Source organism: Ipomoea triloba, chromosome 10, assembly GCF_003576645.1.
Source record: "Ipomoea triloba cultivar NCNSP0323 chromosome 10, ASM357664v1".
Classification (NCBI taxonomy): Eukaryota; Viridiplantae; Streptophyta; class Magnoliopsida; order Solanales; family Convolvulaceae; genus Ipomoea; species Ipomoea triloba.
In genome coordinates, this window is record NC_044925.1 from 28,055,498 (window position 1) to 28,079,615 (window position 24,118).

Sequence of the window (24,118 nt, forward strand, 5' to 3'; positions counted from 1 at the left end):
CAAACTTTTTTATATAAGATATTTTGATCATTTTTCATCAAAAATAATGTTATAATTGTTTTCTAAAATGATAGGATTTTTTTTGGATATATTAACATGATAGGATTAATATTACAAGTATTTCAAAAAAAAAAAACTATAATTCACTTGTCCAATCAAAAAAGATTGTCAAACAATAATCGTTCCACAAAAAGTACTTCATTGGTTTTCCTACTAATAACAAGGGTTTTAATTAGGTAACCTTATACCTAAGCAACTACACCTAATGACTTAAAAGCAAGTATAAAGAATTGATTAAAAAAAAAAAAAACTTTTATGACACGACAATGACATTATATTATCAAAAATAAAAATAGCAGTACAACTTCAACCGAATTGGTCAAGTTGTTAACTTAGTAATCACAATGTTACAAGTTTAACTCTTAATAGGAACAAATACAAGTTTCCTTCGATGGCCCCTAGTTTACCAACTTTATCGATCTAATGCACATCCTCCATATTTTATTGATTGCGGGTTTCTTTTGTCACCCATTATTAAAATTAGTAAACAATATGGGTATGGGCTTGATGTTTCACCCAACCTAACAAAAATGGCAAACCCAATGTGCAATTGCGCACGTGGAAAGGACACATGCGCTTGGTGGGGATGGGATGATCTTTTCTGCAATTTCTCTCTAATAATGGGAGGTGAGTAAATGCATATATGCAGCTTCAAAGAAATTAAAGGACCATGAAATTGAAACCTAGACGACCATGGGGTATGGTCTGGAATCTCCTGTCACTGTACCCTTCCCAGCCTCCATTGCACCATTTCTTTCACCAAAATGGAAATAAACATTTCACCTTAATTTCTTTCATTAAATTCCTCCACTGCCGACACCCACACACATCTACGCGTCAAATTTGATTGGAACTCGACATCCTACACTATTCTAAGTGCACTAACCCTCCATAACTACTATTTCTTCATGAGGCGGTACTCTAACAAGTGCAATCGCTCGCCAATTTTCTGCTTAGCTCCTGATCGTTACTATTCAACTGTCTTAATTGTTTTGACGGGTTAGATCAAGAGTGTTCTGAATCAGGTCTAACATATCCAACTATCCCGTCAAGTACAATGGAGGGAGCTGAGTTACCACGAACAAGAACACATCATCTCCTCACACTCGAGACCAGATTTTTTCCTTTGCTAGATCAACTGCTATATTATGTCCGGTAACAATATGTTGGATTCTCAGCTCGCATTGTTCTCATTTACTATTTCTCCTTTACACACCTCAAGGAGATCCTCAACAAATTAAAACTACCATCACATTATCCCTATGTGGCATGAAGACGAAAAATTGAGTTGTCAATATAATGAGGTGTAGAGTTTGATGTATAAATTCAAGAACGTTATCTTTGAATTTAAAGTTATGCCAACAAATTTGATATATAAAACTAAATATAATTGGTTTTAAAGTGAAACAGATCAAATAATGTGAACAAACATAGTAGTAAACATGCTTTTAGTAAAACTTAATTTGAATTTTTGGATCATTGCACATGATATGATGCTAAACCTAATATGTCATTCAAGTGTATTAAATAAAGAAAAAGTTGTAGTGGGAGTAGAATATTTGGCAACAACCAAGCAGCTATGGTAATATAAAATCTTAGTCTAAAGTCAACATTGGAAAACACAAACAACATGGCCTTAATCTTATTTTAAAGTTTAAACCAACATTTACTTAGGTTTCCCAAAACATACTGTAACAGCACGACTTGGTAAACCCACATAATATATTAGTACAAACGTGAATGTTACGCTATGTGTTTAGTGATATTATAAGTTTTCTAACGTTAACTTTCACAATTAATTATTCCAGAAGTATGTAAGAGTTGATTGCAGGAACAAAATCTTGTTTAAACTCAAATATCTATCAAAATCTACTTATTGGATTTCTTAAAACTAGTGAAATGCTTGACTGCTTGTAAACTTGAGCCAAGGATCTTGACTAGGATGGCTCAAAGGTGGTCCTAAATACAATTTAAGAAAATTTGTAAATGAATTGCTAATACAATTATAAGGTTGGGTTGAATTCGAATTAGTCCTATAATAATGGTAGGATTACCGAATCATGTATGCCCGAAAAAAAATCATAAATTTTGAAAGATTGCCTTTACATAGATGCCCACAATCAATTCATACCTGGTATGATTGTTAGTCTATCAGCGAAGCAAAATTATTAATTTTTTTAGATTGGTAAACCGTTAGCTGAGGCTCTAGTTGTGCTAGGCTGGAGGCCTCGGCGAGAGCCTCGGTTTTTGGCCTCGACGGGGTCCATGCGCGGTCAAGACCATTGCAACTGATTCCTCCTTTTTAGGGGTACAGTTAGGAGGTTCTCAAGCATAAATAGTGGCGTGATTGTCTTGTTAAGACATTATCTTGATCTCTATTTGTCTAACCATTCATTATAATAGCATTTACACAACATATCAATACAACTTGTCTCCGTGACTTACCATTACTTATTCTGTCATTACATTCCTTGTTCTTGTCACTTACCATTATCCATTTATTTATTCCTATTATTATCGAGTTTATTAATTCGGACCACCCAAATTAATTAAATCAATCAGGTTAATCGTCGGACTGTTTGAAATAATAGTATTCTCATTCAAGCAAAACTATTAATTTCTTTGAATTGGTTAACCGTCGGATTGTCTCTAGTGGAATAATAGTACAGCCATCCAATACAATCACTGTAGAATTGCTTGCCATTGTTGCCTTCTCATTCCCCATTCCATGAATGCTGAGCTGCAACATATTATTGATTCACTGGGATTAGATCCACTCCAACCAATCATACACTCTGCCTCTCTCTCTCTGTGTCTCTCTCATTCAATGTAGCAGCTTGAGAGTTCCTGCCTCCTGGACCACTGTGATCTGATTGAAACGTATGATTGTGGTGCGCTAAACTTAGATTCCATTAGGGTTTAATGGCTATACAATTAAGAGGTCCCCAACTGGTTGGTTAGGCTGCCACTTTTAGGTGGCGGTGGGTGATTCATTCACCAATGAACTTGCCCCAGGTTGATACAATTATATAAATTCCATAAGATACATAAATAGCATAAGAAATTGTGGAGTGATATAAATTGAAAGCATTTCTTTTACTCAGAATTTCCACTGTCGAACACAGTGATTAATCCCTTGCAGCCTCGCTGAATTGTGGGCACCTCTTCATGTCAAGGATTGAACCCTTCACCTTTAGTCATCCTTTGCCACTCAACCAAACAAATAGGGCATTTGGTCTAGTGGTATGATTCTTGCTTCGGGTGCGAGAGGTCCCGAGTTCAATTCTCGGAATGCCCCCTCTAAAAATTTCAAGTTGAACATTGTGATTAATTCCCTCCTTGTCCATACACATGCCAAGGATTTGCCACTTAACCAAACAAATAGGGCATTTGGTCTAGTGGTATGATTCTTGCTTTGGGTGCGAGAGGTCCCGAGTTTGATTCTTGGAATGCCCCCTCTCCCTCTAAGAATTTCAACATCGAACCCTTAAAAACCTTTAGTTAAGGATGGTCCCCTCGCTTTCCACACAGATGCCAAAATCGAACCATTCACTTTTTAGTTTAAGGATGGTCACACCCTAGGTTGGCGAGGGAGAAAATGGGTGCTTATACAAAAAAGAAGAACAAACAGCAATAACAAGTGAGAAAATGGGATAGCTAGCTTAACAAAGGCTATTTGCCCTGTTTGGTACACACACTAGTTACAATTTCTCTACCATCTGCTTTCCTAAGCTATGGAGAAGAACTCCAGTTCTCCTTCATACAAAACAAGAACCTTTTTTAAACAAAAGAAAACCCCACACAGATAGCAAACTAGTAAAAAAAACAAAACCAGAAAGACTATTGTGAATCCTGTCTGCAACAATTCTTCCAGCTGCCCAGGAGTGTACCGAGTTTTACAAGAGAAACGATTTATAACATGAAATGGAAATCAATGGTTTGGCTCGAAGGAGAAGCTTCACCGCCTTCTTTAGTTCATGGAAGGTAAACTAAAAATCAACCTTCACCATCGATCGCTGCTTATATGCCCCTAGGAAAATTAAGCTCCAACCCCTTGTTGGATTTTGTGTTCAGAGTATAAAGATTCATCCAAGCCCAGGAAGGACCCGTGAATGATTATGCTCTATTTACAAAATGATAGTAGCATGCATGCCAGACTACTAAAATTCTCGATAAACCTATGCTTCTAATTGTAACTCCTACTGGGTTAGTCAATTAGAACCTGCCTATCCATATAAACAACTGACCGGTACTGATCCGTGTAGTTCAGATTTCCACCTTCCAGACAACATTATCGACACTGCCTTCGTGGGTTGTCTCGAGAGCAGCAACCTTGGCACAGTAAGCTGCAACGGCAGCAGAGCTCTTACCCTTTTCGTCCTGAGGAAGTTCGCACGCTTCACTTAAAGTTCCTGACCTTAAATCAGCAGGTGGAATGAAACAGTCTACTGATAAGCCCGGGACATTGAAGGCGACCTCTTCAATAGTCCACGCTTCCTCCATCCTGGTTTTGGTATGGCTCATGGCCATCTCCCCGAAACGGAATAGTGTCACGACAGAATGCCCGGAGTGGGCAATCATGATCCCTTCAACAGGACGGTAATCGTCTAAGAAAGAGTTTATAGTCGTCTCCCAGTAAACAGCATCCCCGCCATTTGTTTGGATGCGGGTAAGATGTGAATCCTCCATGTGAACGAGAAGCCCGGTTTTCTGACTAAAGTAGCCAAACAGGACATGCCTTATGATCTCTGCAGGCCCTTCACTTCTGGCCTTGAGCGTATGAGGATCAGCACAGAGCTTGAGGATGAAGCAGTCCTCCCCGTTGATTTTCTTCTCTCCTATGCACCGAGCATTGGTAAACAAACTAGCAGTGGTTCTCGGATCCAGACCCTAAAAACAGTACACCCCAAATCTGAGAATTCACAAAGAAAAAATATATCAACAGGCACACATATTTTGGTCACATCTTCACCTGAAGGGCTCTTCGCAATGGCCTAACCGGACCTTTTGCAGTGTGAGCTCCAATCCACGGCGTGTGTCTCCAAACAAGCTTTCCATTACAACCCGCATGAACCTTGCTCCCACCAACCGCAAGCTCCACGTACCACATGTCAGGATTCATTTTCCACAGCACAAACCCGCCAGACTCAGCAGCTCTCGCAACATTCCTATTCTTCACCACCTTCGTCGGAGTCTCAATTTCTGAAGCCAACATCCTAACCTTCCCCATTACATAAGCATTCTTTATCGAATGCTGCAACTTCTGCCCCCCAGATGCTGCAGTATATTGCTGCAATATATATTGAGCAGATGAAGTTTCCTGGACAATAAAAACACATATGCCATCAACTCAAGGAATAAAGACAAGAAACAGTGGGAAAATTGGCACTTTCTCAGGCAAAATTATTGCCCTGTTTAAAACAATGAATCTGCAACTTTTAACACCAAAAGCTGAACTAAAAATACTAAAATTTGTGTAGCATTTCATAGTTTTCTTAAAATTAAGATGAACAAAGTAAAATGTGTCTATAAAAAGTTAAACAATTTCAAGTGGAAATATTCAAAAATATATATACAAGAGCACATGCAAGTGTGAAATGGTGAAACTTACAATGGGAGTGTCTTTGATACTGAGATGAGGGAGGGGGTCAGCGGTGCTAACGTGCACCGGGGCGAGAGGCGCACCCATGACCCCAAGTAAGAGCCGGAGATCAGACCGGCGGCTGTAACCGTTTAACGCGACAGAGGGGGTCCGAGACAGCTGTCCCTTCATCCACTGGCCCAAACCCGACCCGACCCGCTTCGACTCCCCGACGACCCCGCCGTCCGGATCAGGGCCCTCCATCAACGGCGTCAGCGTCTCGCCGAGCGGCCTAAGACTTCCCGATCTCGAAATCAACGAGTCGGAGTTCACAACAAAATGACTGCTACAGCTACCACTACTCTTCTTTCTCCATAGCAGCTTAGAGAGAGGCGACCCGCTTCTAGCCGGACTCTTCGCCCTTGATCGCGCCGGCGATAAGCTCCTAACCACTTCCTCCTTTAACGCCGAGAAGAACCCTTGCTTCCGCTCCATTTTCCAAACCACCCTCACTCTCTCTCTCTATACTTACATACACAAAACCAAATCAATATAAACACATATCGCTAGTACACTACCTCAGACACACATAGAACAAGAATGCCACTAAAGGCCTGTGATAAAAGCCTAAATTAACCTATAAATATGCTTTAATTGTACTAATTTCTAAGTGAACGTGAGGTGTTTGGTAAGAACAAAGCTTATTTCAGGTGTTTATGGCATATTGAAGCATAAAATGAAGGCTAATCGGGATGATAATGGTTCTAGAATGAAAGGTCAAAACGTTCAAACGAGCAAGGCCTGAAAGCTAAACCACTCAAAAACAAACCCAGCAACGGAACTAAAATCTGGGTTCACTCGATTTCCAATGCCACTGCAATTATCAACAGAGAACAGAGACCCCAATACACGAATAATGCCCCTACACAACAGCAACAAAAACACTGTTTTCTCAGCAAAGAAACCTCTGCAAGCGCGAAAGACTGGAAGAAAGAGAAAGAAGATGAAGAAGAAATTTCCAGTAGAGTGGTGTCAGCTACTGCTTTGCGAGAGAGAGAGAGAGAGTGAAGAAAAGGAGGAGAGAGAGAGAGGGTAGTGCGGTGCTCTCTGCTGGCTGCTGCTTTGTGTGACAGTGGGAATTGAGAGCAGCATGTGTGATTTCACGCGCGGAAGAAAAGAATTGGGTGGGCCCCCGTGTAGCTTCGGTTAATTTTAAGGTAATGTGGGCTCCTCTCTATGAAACCAAAAAGTAAATATACGAAAAAAAAGAAGGATATAGAAAGAGAGATATTATTCCACAACATCCCAACACCAATAATATCCATTATCCGCTGCCGTCTTTCATTTTTGATATGCGATGTTTAGTAAATAGCCGTTAGCTGATTAGTTTAATAGATTTGCTTAATTGATAGTGATAGGAATTATTTCCCAATTTGTCAGCTTATATTATCGGTCTATTTCCACTGATCAGTCTTCTTCCTTGACCGGTCTACTCGGCCACATTTGTCGGTTAGCGGACTGTCAAAGAGCTAATCATGCTCCCGACCTCCATGATCGAATTGACCGGGCCCATCGCTGTCCTTAGGCGTCCTCCCAGAAGTCCATTCCTTTGGCCTCGTGACACCTGACTTTCAGACACTGGACCCGCCTTAAGCCGGTGCATGCCCGCCACGCGGCCGCCATGCCGCTAACCCGGCACATGTTCCCTAACAGTCTATATATACGGCATTTAATGTTGAGAAGTTGACTTTTGGTTGTGTTCTATATAATAGTCAAGTAGTTCGAGAACATCTGACCCACTGTCACGTTGACCGAACTCCATTAGGGTATAGTTGCATTGTACCCGATCCATTTATTAATAAAGAGTATTTTCTTACTGTATTGGCATATTTACTCTATTAGATAGTATTAACTGATAGTATTTACAAGCGCTTTTACATAACGTGTCACTAGGCGCTTCAGGTGGCGCCACTTTAAATGTTAATCTTTGATTTTTTTTTAAATATCGTTGCATGGCCAACTTCTTCTTCTTCTTGAATATTTGTATTTAATTTTGTTATTAATTTTTTAAAATTATGTAAAAAAAAAAAATTTTTAAACTCAAACTATTAATAAGATGATTATTTAAATTGAGTAAGATAATAGATCGTGATATTGATGTTGGAGCCCAAAAAAAAATTGAAAAAAGAAAAACTTTAAATATTAAGGCTGATCTTACATAAATGCTAATTTGTATTTTAAAAAAACACAAAATACAAAATAAGCATCATATAAAATTTTTATAAATGACTAGCAATTAAACAAGTCATAACTTCAACTTGTTTAATGAGGCAATTGTATTTTATTTTATTTTTTTTAATTCAACAATTCCATTTATGAGTATAATTCAATAACTAATTTAACTTTAACTATAAAAAATACATATAATTGACCATATTGTAAGCATCAATATACAAACATTCTTAAATAACACGACAGTAGAATAATAGGCCAACTCCAAATTTGAAAGTTAAAAACAACAATTCATGTGTCTAAATGTCTAACCAAAAGTAAAAGCCAATGGCCCATTCGAAAAAGTTGAGGGACCAATCAAAGAAAATTTGATCTCCAATCACCATCCCTTTGACTCATATTTGATAGGATCAATAGATTTTTTTTTAGCATGTTGAGATTACAACATTCCAACTCAATTTTATAAGTTTAAATAAACCTGGCCACCCACAACTCCTGAGGAGAGGAAATTAAATTACGAAATATGTCTCAATTAACTTACACATTTTAAAATACTACTAATACATATGACAAGACTAAATTCATATACCTCAATTTTATGAACATATATAATATCACTTTCGGGGATGAGAACATGTACCACGAAGTACGGACCTAAGATAATATCGTAAAACGCAACTGCTTAAGCATATAAAAATGATAGTTAGGGGGCGTTTGGTTCACGGAATCTTGAATTACCCCAGGTAATAGGATTACCTCCAGGAAGGTAATGTGAGATTTTGGGAATGTAAGATTACCTGATGTGTTTGGTTTGGATTGTGGAATATAATATTACTTTGTTTGGTTAAGGGTTATATTTTAGATTATGTGGGACAATTTACTATAATGTCCTTATATATATATATATTTATTTATTTATTTATCTGTGTGCCTTTATTGTGTGTATTTTTATTTATTTATATGTATGAATGTATTGATGCTTAATATTAAAAAAATAAATATATAAATCTACACACATGTATATTTGATTATATAAACATATATTTATTTTATATATGTTATTGTGTTAGTATTATTATTATTATTATTACTATTATTATTATTATTATTATTATTATTATTATATAAGGATTAGTTAACAAGGGCAAAGTCGGAATAATCCAAGGTAATCTTAGATTACCTAAAAAAACGGGGGTAATGACATTACCTTGAAACATTACCGCCACATCAGCTTTGAGGTAATATAACATTACTAGGTAATCTCATAACTTGAAACAAACAAGGTAATATAACATTACCAGACTCAGATTACCTAGGTAATCTCAGATGACCCGAACCAAACGGCCCCTTAGCTGTTAATTACAGGGATTTGTTAGGAATGGCCTCACATCAAGGCCTAAATCTCCCGCATTTTAGGGGCCCAAAAACCGTGTTTTAAATTCGATTACGGACTATATTGCATACAGGCATACAGCTAAGCACCGTTCCGTTCCCCACTGAAAGAGCATCGCCGTTATATTTAGAATTTAGACTAGTATAAGGTCACATAACTTATGGTCCCTTACCGTTTTTATCATAAAAATAAAGAAGATAATAAATTGTGGCAAATTATACTATGGATCATGGTCTATCTTGTATTGTAGACCTTAGTCTAAAATAACCTTCAGAAAATTAACACATTTTGTACATATAGGTAACAGTTTCTGTACCTGTAGCTATCATATTATGTGTCAACAATTATCAAGTTATTTATTTACATGTATAGAAACTGTTAACTGTAAGTACAAAAGGTGTTAACTGAACGTACATAATTTTAGTATCGTGGTTCACAATGTAATATGAACATTGGTTCATGGTATAACAATTGATAAATCGTGAGATATATCTTGTATGGTTCTTGGTAGGATTCAAGCCATGCATTATGCGACTGATCTCTCAAATTATTTTGAATTTGTTAACTAGTTGAGTTGTGCGTCAGGGACATATTCTTATTTTGTGATATCAATCATGTGAAATTTGTTCTATTTAAAAAGTAGTATTCTAAATATAATGTTACATTCTTGTACTAGAATATTATTGTACTAGAATATATTTTGTTAAATATATATATTTGATTATTACATACATTTTTATTTACTAATAACATGAATCAACTTTATTTAATAATACGTTATTTTTAATGTCCCATTTTATCAACAAAAATATGAAGAAAAAAAATAACACCCTTCTATTTAGAATCATTCAAAATTTTGAACGTTGGACAAGCTATAGAAGATTTGCATTATCCTTAGTCAAAACATGACAACTAATATTCTGTTAATTTGTACATTGACAGCTAGAAGATAAAACTATGTATATTACTATTTGTTTTCTTAATTATATCTTGAGTCTCGATAAGTTCAAATAACCCGAAAATATTCAATAAATAAATATAAATAATTTGGCCACACCTAATATAACCCATAGATTATTATTACAAATGCCACACTTATTATAAATTATTGTAATTTAATTATTATAATACATATGAGTGTTGTAGTTGGAGAGGCACGTGCAAAGATTTGCTTCACAACTGCAGACATATTCTAAGATAAATAGAAGAATCAGAATCTAGCTTTATTTTATATCATCAATTACTGTGTGCAGTCAAAATTTTGAGGTTTTTTTTAATGTTGTGGCATGCAATTCCAACCTGGTTATCTTATATAACATTCGGATTCAAACATGAAATATATAAAATTGGGAATCAATATAATTGGCATGCATGCCTTAGCCATATATGAGTTCAAATCCGAATCAATACATTAACATGCCTTAATATACACTCCTCAACTTACTAGTTGGAGTCAACTAATAATATACACTCCTCAACTTACTAATAGTAGAACATTTGAAGATTATTGTGTAACTAGTTGGAGTCAACTAATAATATATATATATATATATATATATATATATTGAATGATATATATTCATCATGTGGAAGGCCGGGGAGATCTCAAGAGGAAAATAAAATTAAGAAAAAAAAAACTAAATGTAGGGATGGCAATGGGGCGGGGTATGGTGGGGTGGGGAGTAACCGCCCCATCCCAGTCCCCATGAAAAAATATGCAGGGACGGGAAATTTCTTACCCTAGTCAACCCCATGTCTGTATATATATATATATATATACACACACACACACACACACACACACACACATAGATGTATATCTGTATCTCGTTCCTTATGAGAATTGTAAACAATTATTGTCTCGTCCTCGTTCCACGAATTTTTCCTCGTCCCTATTGTGGGGGAGGAGAATAACTGATCGTTGTCGGGGATGTTAAAATTTGTCATCCGCAGTGATCATAGACCCTACTCGAGCTCTGAGAATATCTATAGCATCCTCATGAATGATTTGCATGGTGTCTCGTCGTGGCTATTTAGGGCAAGATTTATAGCCCTCTATTTTACTTGGTAGACACTTTTACCAAGGGCTCGTTTGGTTCGCGGAAAATATTTGAAGGGAAGTGGAAGTGAAATTCCGTGGAAAAGTAGTTACCAGGAAAATAAATTATGTTGTTTGGTTGGTGGAAAAGAAGTTGCTGGGAAGATAAATTCTGTTGTTTGGTTGGATTTAAAATGGTAAGGAATAATGTGTATAAAGACCTATATGCCCCTACAAATTAATAAAAGTAATAATAATTAGAAAATAACACAAAGGGTAAATTTGTCCAATCATACCAATTTTTCTTCCCATCCTCCATGGAAAACAAAATCCTTGGTCCAACCAAGGATTTTGTTTTCCTCAAATTTGAGGAATTCCATGAACCAAACATCACAAAACAATATTTTCCTCCACTTTAAGGAAAACAACTTCCATGGAAAAAATTTTCCACCCAACCAAACATACCCCAAATGATCAGCAACATAGTTATGTTCCTTGAAAACATGCTCCACTTGAACATCAATTAATAATATATTGTGATTAGAGCAACTCCAACCATCCCAACACCAAAACACCAAATGTCACATCAAAAGGAATATTCTCAGTATATTCTCACACCAAATTTTATTCATGGCCAACCCATTTACACCAAAACACCAAATTTCTACACTAAAATAATTTGATTTCTCAATTATTAGTTCGAATTTAATTAGTTTAATATAATTTAGTTCGAACTTAATTAGTTTAATATAAAATATAGCGTGTGATATAAATAATAATTTTTATTAACATTATTATTTTTTTTATAACATTATTTTTTTTATAACATTAATAAAATTTTATTTAATATATATTCAATATTAGTCTTGTTTCAATCGTTTCAATTAGATCTTCAAAATGATATAATTTATATTTAATAATACAAACTTTAAATATAAATATTTTACAAAATAATAAAATTCTATATAAACAAATAAAGGATACATTTGGAATTATAAAAAGAAACAAGGGCAAAATGGTAAAAGCCTTCCCTCTCTATTTTTGCAGCGGATGAACAGTGCCACACCAAATTTGGTGTGGCACTGTTCATGAACACCAAATTTTTTGGTGTTTTGGTGAGATGGTGCAACACATTGGAGGAGCAAAATTTGGTGGGATGGTGTTTTTTTTTTTTTGCTGATTTGGTGTCCCTTGGAGTTGCTCTTACAACGTAACAAGAAATACCTTATATTCCATTACTGTATAATTTTAATATTTTGATTTGAAATATATGCTGGTAGCCAACTAGTGGTGTTCTATTTATATCATCGAACCCCAAAAAAGATCCTACATAAAAAATAAATATTGAAAGCATCTAAAAAGTGGAACTTTAATGGTAGACGTAGTCCGAAATTTGGAGGGTGGAGCATCCATGTTTCCTGTTGGGTTTAGGAGTGGGAAACAATGGTGGTCATCCCACAAACTTCCTGCATGCTATAATCATGTCCTACAAACTCCATTTCATATTACCTTGTAACCACCACACATCCATTAAAAAACATTTATGAAGTTGTTTTTAGTACATATGAATTCTCGATCATCTTGTATTATGATCGAATTTTGATACATTTTAGCTAATTGATTGGTAATTGTTATAATTGATAGAAATATTGAAGATAACTCAAAAATAAGGACTCGAGTTCTAGAGCATAGAGTTCGGTGCCCAAGAAGATGGTCCAAGCGGTCCTAGAATATGACATTGATAGATGACCTGGACCCGGGGCCCAACTTTGGCGACCTAGGGTCGGCCTTCGAAGTCGACCCCGGATGGCTAGCCATTCCTGTCCCATAGCCCACCTCCGAGTCCATAATGGCGCGCTTTGACCCGATTTTGCAGCCCACCGCATGAATTTTGACTTGGTATCGCAATCCACCACCATTTTAAGAGTTGGTTGGGCCTCTTCCCTGAATTAATATTGCATTGTCTTGACCTATACAAGATCATGTTTTATTCTTACACAACTAATACTCTTACATTAATTAGAAAAAATATTCCTACATTAATCAAGGAAATATTATTACAATTATTTGCCTATACCATTTTACCCTTATTATTTATATGAATTTATTGATTTGTACATATCGCAGGTCAATTTGTTCAATCAACCAAATCATCTTTCTGTTATCTAATTGATTGATTGGTAATTTTGTTTTAATCATTAGCCAATTAAGATGTATTCTTTTTAAAGAAAGAACTTCATTCATCAGTACTATACTACTATCCTTGTAAGAACTGAAAATTCTTCTCTCAGAGCATTCTGAATCATCGGACGCCGAGAGGACCGGGGGATCCATAATATAATACTGATTTTTCTTTGAATAAACAGTATCCTTAACCTTAACAACTAATTAAAGAACAATACTATAAAAAGCAAGCATGATGTCCCTTTGATTTACAATGATATCTTTTCCTCTTTTCTCCATTTTTCCCGGCCTGCAAAGCTGAAAAGAACACGTATTTATTATATACTGAATATAATGAATACTACTGCGTATATATGGATGGGATTGCAAAAGAGAAAAGAGAGAGAAGATATGTATTGCAGTGTGAAAAGAGAGAAAAAGCAGAGGTGTTGACCGCGACTGGACAGAGCAGCGAGTGGGGGTTGAAGAAATCAGCTCAACTGGTCACAAAGATAAAGTTTGAGAGAAAAAATCAAGGGTCGAGTCTCATCAGTGACAGTGTGAGAGTAACGTCTCAAAAAGAATGGTGTTTCTTGGGTGCAAGAATAAATATCTAATATTTGTATTCAGTTGAGTTATTATGATTTACATTTTCTCAAATGTTTTGTTGGGCTGGGGCGCAAGTTCAACCTTTATGAGAGGAAAGAATGAAGATAGAAGAAGGGGAAAAAAGGGCTCGAGAAACGATGCATGGCGGGATGGCGATGGGTCCGCGGGGGAATTGATGCGCACCAACAACCCTTCTGCTTTACGCGGCACACCACGTGCTGCCCTCATCATCTTACTACCACAACTTCATCTCAAAGCTACATTAGATTCACACATGCTTCCTTCACTATTATTATATGTTGATGAATTGTATTCCTTTAAATAAAGTATTCTACATGTGTGTTTGGTTGATGGATCTATGCATAAAAATATGAATCAAAATCATATTTCAATTAGTACTATCAAAGTGGATCGGCTCGCTTGGTTGCGGGACTATATATATTTTTTTATAGGTTTCTGTAAATTTGCATGTTAGGCCCCCGAGTTTTTTTTTTTTTTTTGGCACTTTGCTTACATCACTCCATGACCGGGGAAAGCAGGTCCGAGGATTACGACATGCACCTTACTCTTGCACTGATATTACACCCAACGATTGGTCCGAGGATCTTTTACACCGGGCACCTTATTTTCAAGATTGACACCTTGCTCCCATCACTCCATGACCGGAAAAAGTAGGTCCGTGGACCACGACGAGCACCTTGCTCCCGCATTGAGTATTACACCCTCGGTCCGATGACCTTTTACACTGGGCACCTTACTCCCATCACCCCATGACTGGGAAAAACAGGTCTAAGGACCACGAAAGACACCCCCGCGTGGTTGCGAGCCTGAGTGGGCCAGGCATGATAGGCCTGCTCTTTCGCGGGCCCCTTTTTTGGGTAGTCCTAACCCGCCCCAGTGCGGGGCGGGCTTCGGTCAATTTTGATATCATTAATTTTTATTATAGGGTCATACATAATTAAACATCAATATTAGTAATTATTCAAATTGCAATACCATCATACTACCAAACATGCAAAATATTTTGACCAAAATTCATTATCATTACTAAATATTTAATTCGCATTCTGATTCCAATTCACTTGTGCGAACCAAACACCTCGGGTTAACATTTAAGACGATAAATTTATCATTAATCATTAATATAATTACAAATAAGTCGTCAAGTAAAATTGGGAAATGTGCATCAAATAAATTTACAGGAAGCGAAATATATATAGGAAAATGTTTAAGATATTTTTTGTTTGAAACTGTGATCCGTTTGGTATGTATAATATAATTTCATTTTCTCCTTTTACTTTGGAATGGCTAAAAAGCAGATCACGTATATGGAATTCTATTTGGTGGCCTGAAAAGAAAGAGACTGAAAGAGGAAACAGTCAAACAGCACTACTATTGCAAACAGATGAAGCAAAGACTGCTTTTCTGCTTCATCGTTCGTTTCTGCAATATTCTTCGAGGTTGATCCTATTGCTCATATCAACTTGCAGGCTTGCAGCTACTTGCTAATCTAGTGTCGTACAACCAAGATGCCCCCACATAACATATTATCATGTACACTAATTATTTAAGATTTGTAATTAAGTCGAGTCGAGTATTAAAATAATTGAAAGTCAAACTTAATTGAGTTCCACGTATTACATACACTAATTCTTTGTGTTAGTTTAGTCGTGGGATTGAGTCGAATCGGGTCTAAATAGGCAAAACTCAAAACATAGCTCAACTGAGCTCGGGCTCGATTGAACTCAAGCTTGAATTATTTGAGCTTGAGTTGATTGAACTATTACTTTTTATTCTTTTCTACTCAAAATTATACTCGTAATAAATAAATATTTTATAACTAAATATCTAGAGCTTTCAAAACGGGTCAGATCGGTCCATACGGACTGGCCCATCACGAGTTAGACCTGGCCCAATTAAGTACGGGCAGGCAGACTAAACGGGCCAGCTCGTTTGATTTGGTGTGTTACTTGAACTACTTAGTGCTTGAATGGATAGTAACTGAATCAAATTTGAACATTAATTGGACTGAACCCGCCTATTACAAATTTGTCCATTTTACCCATTCAATCGATTTGGGCCAAACTATATGCCTTCGCAGCTAGTTGGGCTATTATTTGTCACCGAATATAGCCCATCCATCAAAACTCGGATCGAGCCCATTTATTGAAATCGGGTCAGAATATCGGATTCTCACAATTGCCAATAAATACGAAGCAGACCTTGAAAATTTGAATTTCTGTGACAAAATTCTTTCGAATTGTCTCAGTGTTCCATCTTCACAAGTTCAGCAATGGAGAATCCGGTTAAAGAGGTATATACATATACATCGATGCGTAATTTACACTTTTTAATTTTTAAAAATGAGTTTGTAATTTTGTATTTCTGAGGAAATGATTTTCCCAGTAATGAATTTTTTTTGTTTAAATTGTTCAGATAATTGAGAAGCAAGTGTTGACGGTAGCGAAGGCCGTGGAGGATAAGCTCGATGAAGAGATTGCGGCATTAGATCGGCTAGATCTCGATGATATAGAGGTGTTGAGGGAGCGCAGACTGCAGCAGATGAAGAAAATGGCGGAGAAGCGGAGCCGGTGGATGTCTCTCGGCCACGGAGAGTATTCGGAGATTCAGTCCGAGAAAGATTTCTTCTCCGTAGTTAAGGCTAGTGAGCGAGTTGTCTGCCATTTCTACCGCGAGAATTGGCCTTGCAAGGTAACTAAACATGGGATAATTTAAGTTCTTTTATTATATTGGCAGTTCATTCGTGAAAAGAAGGATATTTAAGTTCTTTCCTTTTCTAGATCCATGATATAGAGCTCATGCAAGTTTAAAGTTATACTTCGTAGATAATATTTTGCTGTCTTGGTTGAAAGCAAGTTGCTCTGCGGTCTTTGGCTGGTTTTTAGCTTTGATTGGATTTAATGTTTGCATTTTTATTGAGATTAGATTAAACTTCATACAAGTTCAAAGTTAGATTTAAAGACAGGAAGTAGTGCACTAATGGTGGGAGGGAAAATGTTACTTCGCACATTAGCTTCCCTATTGAGAATTTCGGCATCTTTCAGTGATTGCTGTCCTTTGCTGAACACAATTCTTCCCTTTTTGTTCTTGCATTGCCAATATTTAACAGTCAATCAGTTTTACCACTAAATAGTGTAACTTAATGATGAATATGTGACCCTTATCTATGAATTTGCCATGCCTCTGCTGAAAGTTGTTATGGAGACAGAAGAATATAGTACATGGCTTATGTACTGTGTTTGAGTGTCTCAGTATTCTATGGCCCTGTATTTTATTTCATTTTGTGTGTGCTTCAATTTGTTTAATACAAATGAATTGGAAAAAACTGCACCAAGTTGAGCATGCAATCCTAGAAGGATACTTATGGTTTGTTTTGAGCACTAAGATTCCAATATTAGTACTTCTAACCCCCAGTACTTGAAACATGTGTTTACTTTTCTTTCTCTTTATTCTTTTAGGTCTTTTCAATCACATGTTGCTCACTCTATGATTTATTGCCTTTTGTTTTGAGCACTAAGATTCCAATATTAGTACTTCTAACGAGTGCAGCATGATTGCAGGTTGTGGATAAGCATTTGAGTATATTGGCAAAACAGCATATAGAGACACGCTTTGTTAAAATTCATGCAGAGAAAAGTCCATACTTGGCCGAGAAGCTGAGGATTGTTGTTCTCCCAACACTTGCCCTCGTAAAAAATGCTAAAGTGGAGGATTATGTGGTATATTGTGTATTGAGAAAATATTCATTAGTAGAATCATTTAAACTTGTTAGCATTGTGCTTATTGTTTGATTCATATTCATATGAAGGTTGGATTTGATGAGCTTGGCGGAAGAGACGATTTTAGCACAGAGGAACTAGAAGAGAGGTTAGCCAAAGCTGAAGTTATCCATTTTGAGGGTGAATCGTCTTTGCGTGCATCAAAACTTAAATCGCAATCTAGGAGTGTACGCCAAAGCTCAAATGCAGACTCATCTGACTCAGAGTAAATGGTGAATGAAAAATTGCTGCATAGTTGATCATGAAAGATCCCAAGACCTGTTTCCCAGAACAACTACAGTACCAATTTAGGTATGTGTGATTTATTTTGAGGTGTGAGCATGGATAGGAAAATGATATTGTTGTAATGACAATCCAACTATTTAAACCGCATTTATAGAGAAATATGTAAACCTTGTTTACTTCAACTCTTCAAATCATTTTATTGTCAATTGTTCCAAAAATCTACACTCTTCCTCCTTGGTGGAATGGGGGTTAAGCTTACAGAGGCTTTTGATGAACATCACAGCCTCGTCTTTCCTGTCAAGCTTACAGTAAGAGTCTACAATGGGGTTGTATGTGTTCTCATTTGGTTTACAGCCATTCTTTATCATGTACCTAACCACATCTATGGCTTCGACAAACATTGCATCTGCTGCGTACCTGGCAACAAAGGTATTGTATGTGATCACATCAGGAACGATCCTGGCTTCCTTCATTTCTGTGAGGACTCGCAAGGCATCTCCCATTTGGCCATTCCTGCAGTATGCACAGATAACGGTGTTGTAAGAAATGACATCTGGTTTGATGCCTTTCCTCGAAATATCTCTCAGTATTTGTTCAGACTGCTTGTAGTTATCGGACTGGCTGTACATGTACATCAAGCAATTGCATGTTGCCAAACTTGGAGCGAGACCCCTCTCGTTCATGAAGCTCAGTATCTCGTTGGCCTTGGCAACCATTTGCTTCCGCCCATATATGGAAAGCAGGGCGTTTAGAGTGGTTATGTCTGGGGAGAAGCCTCGCCTTCTCAACTCCAGGAAAGCTCGTTCTGTTTCCACCAAAAGGTTGTTTTTGCTATAAACTAAAACGAGGGTTTTCAAGAGCACAACACAAGGCTCAATAATGCCGGAGTATATATTTTCTGCAAGAGCATGGACCTTTTGAACCTCTTTCCCGTTTGCATAAGCATGAAGCAAGGAGCTATAGGTCACTTCGTTGGGTTTGCACCTTGCATCTTTCATCTCTGCAATCACTTTCTCGGACTGTTCCCATAGCCCTCCCCGGGCCAATGCTGCTAGAACGGTATTGTAGGTTGAAAGATCTGGCACGACCCCCTCCTCGACCATTCTGTTGTATACAACCATGGCCTGATCAAAAGCTCCACATCGACTATATGCACTGATCAATGTGTTGAATGTGTCCCTTTCGGCTGCAAACCCTGCTCTCTTCATTTCCTCAAACACCCCCGAAACCTCAGAACCCATCCCATTCTGCCCAAACACAGCGAGAAGAGAATTCCAAGTAACAATATCTGGGGAACATCCTAACGCCTTAATATCATCAAAGATCTTCATCATTTCAACGAACTTACCCTGGTTGCCGTAGACCTTAATCAGCGCATTAAAAGTACAGATATTTGGTTTACAACCCGCATTCCTCATCTCTTCAAAGATCTTCACCGCAGATTCATACTTCCCAGCCTTCTCAAACCCAGACAACAGAGTCGTGAAAGTAAACACATCCGGCCTAATCCCTTTACCCATCATCCGACCTTTTAGTTCCATCGCTTCCTCCATCAAACCACCCCTAGCATAGGCAGATATCAAGGAATTGTAACTCACAACACCAGCCGAGAACCCATTCTCCTCCATCTCACGCAAAACCTCCATGGCTTCCTTAGGCCTACCGGACTTCCCATACACATCCAACAACGCATTATAAGTAACCTTATCAGGAACAAACCCTGCAACCTTCATCTCCTCAAGTACCCCTTCTGCTTCCTCGTGCAAACACCCTCGTCGGCAACAAGCAATGAGAGTATTATACGTGTAAGCATCGGGAGAAACCCCGGAGTTCTTCAAATCCCGAAACACACCCATGATCTTATTCCATGGCATGCCCATTTTCCCATACACATTCAAAATCGCGTTATAAGTAACCAAACTAGCCTTGCACCCTTCCTCCTCCATTCTCTCAAACACCATTGCAGCCTCTCTGTACCTCCTATTACCACTCAAAGCAGTTATCAAAGAAGTATATGCATAAACATCAACCCGAAAACCAGATTTCTGCAAATCGTTAAGCAACGAAGAGGCAGCCGAAACTCGACCCTCTTTTCCAAGAATGCTAACAATCACTGCAATGACAGACCCATTCAATAAAGCTTCCGAATTGGGGGAATTCCGAACCCATTCAAACACAGACAATGCCAAGTCGCATTTTTTATAGTGCCTTAAACCCTTAATAACCCCCAATATGTCAAGGGAAAGGGATTCAACACACAATTCCGAGGATTCTTGTCTATGGGAATTGAATAAGGTAATCATTACCTCGTCAATTGTTTCAGCAGAATCTGTTAGGGCTTTCAGAGCTTGCTGACCTTGCAGGGAGACGCGGTGGTGGGCCCATGGCTTCCCCTTGTTAAAGTCGGGATATTTCCCAATTCGGCGGCGCGTTCTTGGGACGGGGGGCGGGTGGATTGAGTTGGGGCGGTGTAGGAGTTCTTGGATTAGAGGAGCTAAGGGGGGCGGCGGCGATAGTGGAGGTGAAGCGGTGGATAAGAGCTGGGGTTCTTGGAAGAAAGGCTTCCGGGGTGTTGGGTTTGGTAACAGAGAAGGAAGAGATAGCTTACCCGCCATGCGAGCAGCAAGGGAAATTCAGAAAGCGCAGCGACGAGGGAGCAGAAAGATTGCTGCTTTTTAACTGGCGAATGCAAAATCCATATCTCAATTTCTCAATCTAGAAATGTTTGCTTCCAAAGCTCAAATGCAGATTCGCCTAACTTGAGGGTAAATAGTGAATGGATAATTGCTGTATTTTGACCTATTTAGAGCATCCCATTCGTACATTTTGCACAATTTTTTAGAGAAATATAGTTTATGTGAAGGAGAGAGGGATAGAAAATTTGAAGACTTATTGTGGGTCCCGCAACACAGAAAAATAGGAGGTAACTACTTTTGCAACCTATTGAAGCACAAAAAACAATCGTACCACGTGGAAGTATAAACCTCGTAACACAAAAAACAGTCGCCTCCACTGAGACTCGAACCCACTCCCTTTCACGTGGAAGTATAAACCTCGTGACACTAGACCACAGGATTTTTGGCAACACAATTTTATTGATTCACATTTTTTGTTAAATCCAAAATGTTGATAGAAATCCATCATTTCATATGGTGTTATCCTCAACACTTCTCTTTATAGTGTTTGAGATATCTTGACAAGTGAATGTGTTAAAGTGACTCGACCACATTTTCTGTAATCCTTTTGATTGGTTGTCATTTCCCCAAGAAAAATGTCAAATTGTATTTGAATTGTTTAGCAGAGAAAACCCACAAGATTAGCTGTTTGAGAGGCCATAGCCATATTCCATTACAGATAAGTAGTATCCAAAGCAATGTAACAAACTATTTATCTACAGTCTGTACTGTCTAAAACGACTAAATTTCTCAGTCAACTTGATCAATGCTAGAGCCATCTTTCTGTATTCCATTTGGCAGTGACAGAAGTTCCATAAGCTCTAGGCGATATTCGAGACCTCTTATGTAGTGCCCCAGTAGCATGCACCTAAATCAAACGAAATACGAGAAAAAACATCAGTTTGGAAGTTGTAAGTTGGAACTCTTAAGAATTCAAAAACTGACGAGGGAAACCTGTAGCCACTAATCAAGGTTATGCATGGGTAAATCCGAGTTAATGAAATGCAATGTAAATATTTGGGCAATGAGAGACTGAATGATCTCACCAGAACAGCAGGCGTGCAAGATAATCCCGAGTTAATGAAATCATGGGCTGGAATTGAAGGGAAGTATTTTCGATGAGATCAATGCAATCTTCGGCTCCAATATTTACAGTGCCAGCAGAGGTGTTGTCTGCCAAATCAGGGGCCTTTGAATGCATTCTAGGGGAAAGTGTGGCCAACAGGCCATGGACTACAGAATGGATGGCTTCCTTCACTTCAAGCGATGTCGGTTCTGAAAGCTCTGCAACCTGTTTGTGATAATAGGTAAAGAAATTCTAGGAAGAATATCCTTCGCTAGCAGCTTAAACTTTGCTATTGTGGTTTTGCCAAACTGTATAAGGAATAACAACACTGCTTACCTTCTCTGGTTGCAATGATCTTAGATAGTCCAATAAATCATTCTTCTCCTCACCGACAAATTGTTGCATCTGAAGAGCAGCACTTTTCCTCTTGACTTCACGAAGCTCCTTCAATGGGAAGAAACCACAGGATATGTTAAAGAAAGTTTGACCATGGAAGAAACGTATAGCTACTTAAAAATCTAGAATATGTCAATATGCAAAGCATATAGTTAGGAATAAAGATGGATGACTGTAAAGCATAATTGTAGCAAATAAAAAGTTCCTTCTAGAACATTGGCTAATGACAGCACCAATGCAGCCTTTTATTTCTAGAAGGAAGAGGTAAACTTAACAAATCATGTTTGGGAGGATGAGATTTCGGTAGAAGGGAACACCATCTACCACTAATTCAAAAGGGAACTCATTTAAATAAACATATCTATATGAGAACTAATTAGAGCTTCAATTCAATTTTTAATATAGCTATAACATACATCCAAGAAGTAATTAGAAAAGGAGTTCCTGCTTATATTCAGCAATTTATAGTTAACCATGTCATGGAAAATTAAAAACAGCAGAATAACAAATCCAAGAATCCACAGGAAAAAAAGCTGTTTATTATACCTTTTTGATAGAAGCTAAACGTGTCTGTAAGCTCCATATATACTGTTGAGCTTCTGGACTCATTTTACCAAAATCTGGAATATCAAATTTTGAATCACTCTTTTTCTCAGACATGGGCAAACTTTGTTGCCTTGGAATATTTTCAAATTCATTTCTGATAAGCTGCATGTCTTCTCCTTCAGACTTGAAATCTTCAGGTTTTTGTTTATTATCATATATTTCAAGGTTTCTTTCAAGACAAAGCCTGTATTCAGCATTCCGCAGTGTGTACCTGCAATTGAAAAGGGAAGCCATCCAGTAATTTACTACATTCAAAGACATGCATCAGAAACAAAGGGCAAAAGAGCACTATAGACACCCTTTTGATAAATGGAATTCCAAGATTTCAAATATAGTTTATGAGTACAATTTCTCTTGACATAGAAAAAAAAACCGTTAACATAACAACAAAAAAGAAACTGGATATGCATTTTGGAGATAAACACCATGATGTGAAAGTGGAATTTTTTGAATGTTAAGATATAATTCCTTCCAATTGGTTGCACACAGCATTTGCTAAAGTAGTAGAAATGCTCAGGTATTGATCAGAAGAAGGTTATATAGTCTACCAGATCCCATTTTTTAACGGTGTTGCTAATTGTTCTTTTACTGCTCCAATACAATGATTACAAGTAATATTATTACAGTATGGAACATAGCAATCCCATAAAATTTCCAGGTGGAGAAGGTTCTCTCTATCTGATTATGTATATTTGAATTTTCATCTTCTTACCTTTTGACAAAAAAGTAAAATTAGATTAGAAACAAAAGGCACTATAGGAAATGGGCATACCCAGTCATCATAGAAGAGACCAACAATTTGGAGAGTGGTTCCCATAACGCTTCAATAAGAACCTGAAATTGGTCAGATGGAAGCAATCCCAGCATGCCTGATATAGTCCTCTTCATGGCATCTATGGTAGTGAGAGGAACATCTTTTTGTATAATACTAACATCCAAAGGCTCTATATCTTGTATCAAATTTGAGATGCCTGATTTCTGAAAAATTGTATCATTTAGAATCATTATTATTATTTTTTTGTGTGAATACTACTTACCCTATTAGAATGCAATATCTGTTTATAACTGCTTATTTCTGTTTTCAAGTGAGTCCATTACTATCTTCTTGTAAGTAATGATGTCATGGAGGTAATATAAACATATTCAACAAGCAAGTTGGTAATTCAGCTCAGCTCTCAAATTATCAGGAACAATGAGTAATTAATTAATATATATATATACATATATATATATATATATATATATATATATATATATATATATATATATATATT

The 24,118-nt window shown here is 37.3% G+C and overlaps 4 protein-coding genes and 1 non-coding gene across 5 annotated transcripts in view; 2 read left to right on the forward strand and 3 right to left on the reverse strand.

The window, feature by feature from the left end:
- Positions 1-3,286: 3,286 nt before the first annotated feature.
- Positions 3,287-3,358, forward strand: TRNAP-CGG. The gene has a single exon. It is a non-coding gene; the product is annotated as a tRNA-Pro (tRNA).
- Positions 3,359-3,694: 336 nt separating this feature from the next.
- On the reverse strand, positions 3,695-6,750 carry LOC116032886. Its single transcript, XM_031275625.1, has 3 exons — positions 5,672-6,750; positions 5,033-5,380; positions 3,695-4,950 (listed from the first exon to the last, which is right to left on the reverse strand). The coding sequence occupies exons 1-3, from the start codon at positions 6,134-6,136 to the stop codon at positions 4,327-4,329; spliced, it is 1,437 nt and encodes a 478-aa protein (XP_031131485.1). The 5' UTR covers positions 6,137-6,750; the 3' UTR covers positions 3,695-4,326.
- A 9,536-nt stretch (positions 6,751-16,286) lies between these two features.
- LOC116032170 (thioredoxin domain-containing protein 9 homolog) lies at positions 16,287-18,283 on the forward strand. The gene is made up of 4 exons (XM_031274605.1): positions 16,287-16,390; positions 16,513-16,788; positions 17,658-17,816; positions 17,906-18,283. Exons 1-4 carry the CDS (start codon positions 16,370-16,372, stop codon positions 18,083-18,085), a joined length of 636 nt encoding a protein of 211 aa, XP_031130465.1. The 5' UTR covers positions 16,287-16,369; the 3' UTR covers positions 18,086-18,283.
- LOC116032169 (pentatricopeptide repeat-containing protein At5g02860) lies at positions 18,236-20,932 on the reverse strand. The gene has a single exon (XM_031274604.1). The coding sequence runs from the start codon at positions 20,714-20,716 to the stop codon at positions 18,293-18,295; it is 2,424 nt and encodes an 807-aa protein (XP_031130464.1). The 5' UTR covers positions 20,717-20,932; the 3' UTR covers positions 18,236-18,292.
- A 426-nt stretch (positions 20,933-21,358) lies between these two features.
- The window catches only part of LOC116033587, a 4,674-nt gene continuing 1,914 nt past the window's right edge, over positions 21,359-24,118 (reverse strand). Inside the window, exons 2-6 of the mRNA XM_031276337.1 lie at positions 23,617-23,822; positions 22,785-23,055; positions 22,179-22,286; positions 21,823-22,067; positions 21,359-21,644 (exon numbers count right to left, since the gene is read on the reverse strand). Of these exons, the coding sequence (XP_031132197.1) occupies positions 21,527-21,644; positions 21,823-22,067; positions 22,179-22,286; positions 22,785-23,055; positions 23,617-23,822 (948 nt within the window). The 3' untranslated portion in view covers positions 21,359-21,526. The remainder of the gene's footprint in view (positions 21,645-21,822; positions 22,068-22,178; positions 22,287-22,784; positions 23,056-23,616; positions 23,823-24,118) is intronic.

What these genes read in the sequence shown, in the direction of transcription:
- LOC116032886 (XM_031275625.1), bottom strand. Translation starts at nt 6,136, where the DNA reads ATGGAGCGGAAGCAAGGGTTCTTCTCGGCGTTAAAGGAGGAAGTGGTT. An exon ending in GTATCAAAGACACTCCCATT is followed by an intron (nt 5,381 to 5,671) that starts GTAAGTTTCACC and finishes TTTATTGTCCAG; the next exon opens with GAAACTTCATCTGCTCAATA. An exon ending in CATTGCGAAGAGCCCTTCAG is followed by an intron (nt 4,951 to 5,032) that starts GTGAAGATGTGA and finishes TACTGTTTTTAG; the next exon opens with GGTCTGGATCCGAGAACCAC.
- LOC116032170 (XM_031274605.1), top strand. Translation starts at nt 16,370, where the DNA reads ATGGAGAATCCGGTTAAAGAG. An exon ending in GCGAGAATTGGCCTTGCAAG is followed by an intron (nt 16,789 to 17,657) that starts GTAACTAAACAT and finishes GCATGATTGCAG; the next exon opens with GTTGTGGATAAGCATTTGAG. An exon ending in CTAAAGTGGAGGATTATGTG is followed by an intron (nt 17,817 to 17,905) that starts GTATATTGTGTA and finishes ATTCATATGAAG; the next exon opens with GTTGGATTTGATGAGCTTGG.
- LOC116032169 (XM_031274604.1), bottom strand. Translation starts at nt 20,716, where the DNA reads ATGGCGGGTAAGCTATCTCTTCCTTCTCTGTTACCAAACCCAACACCC.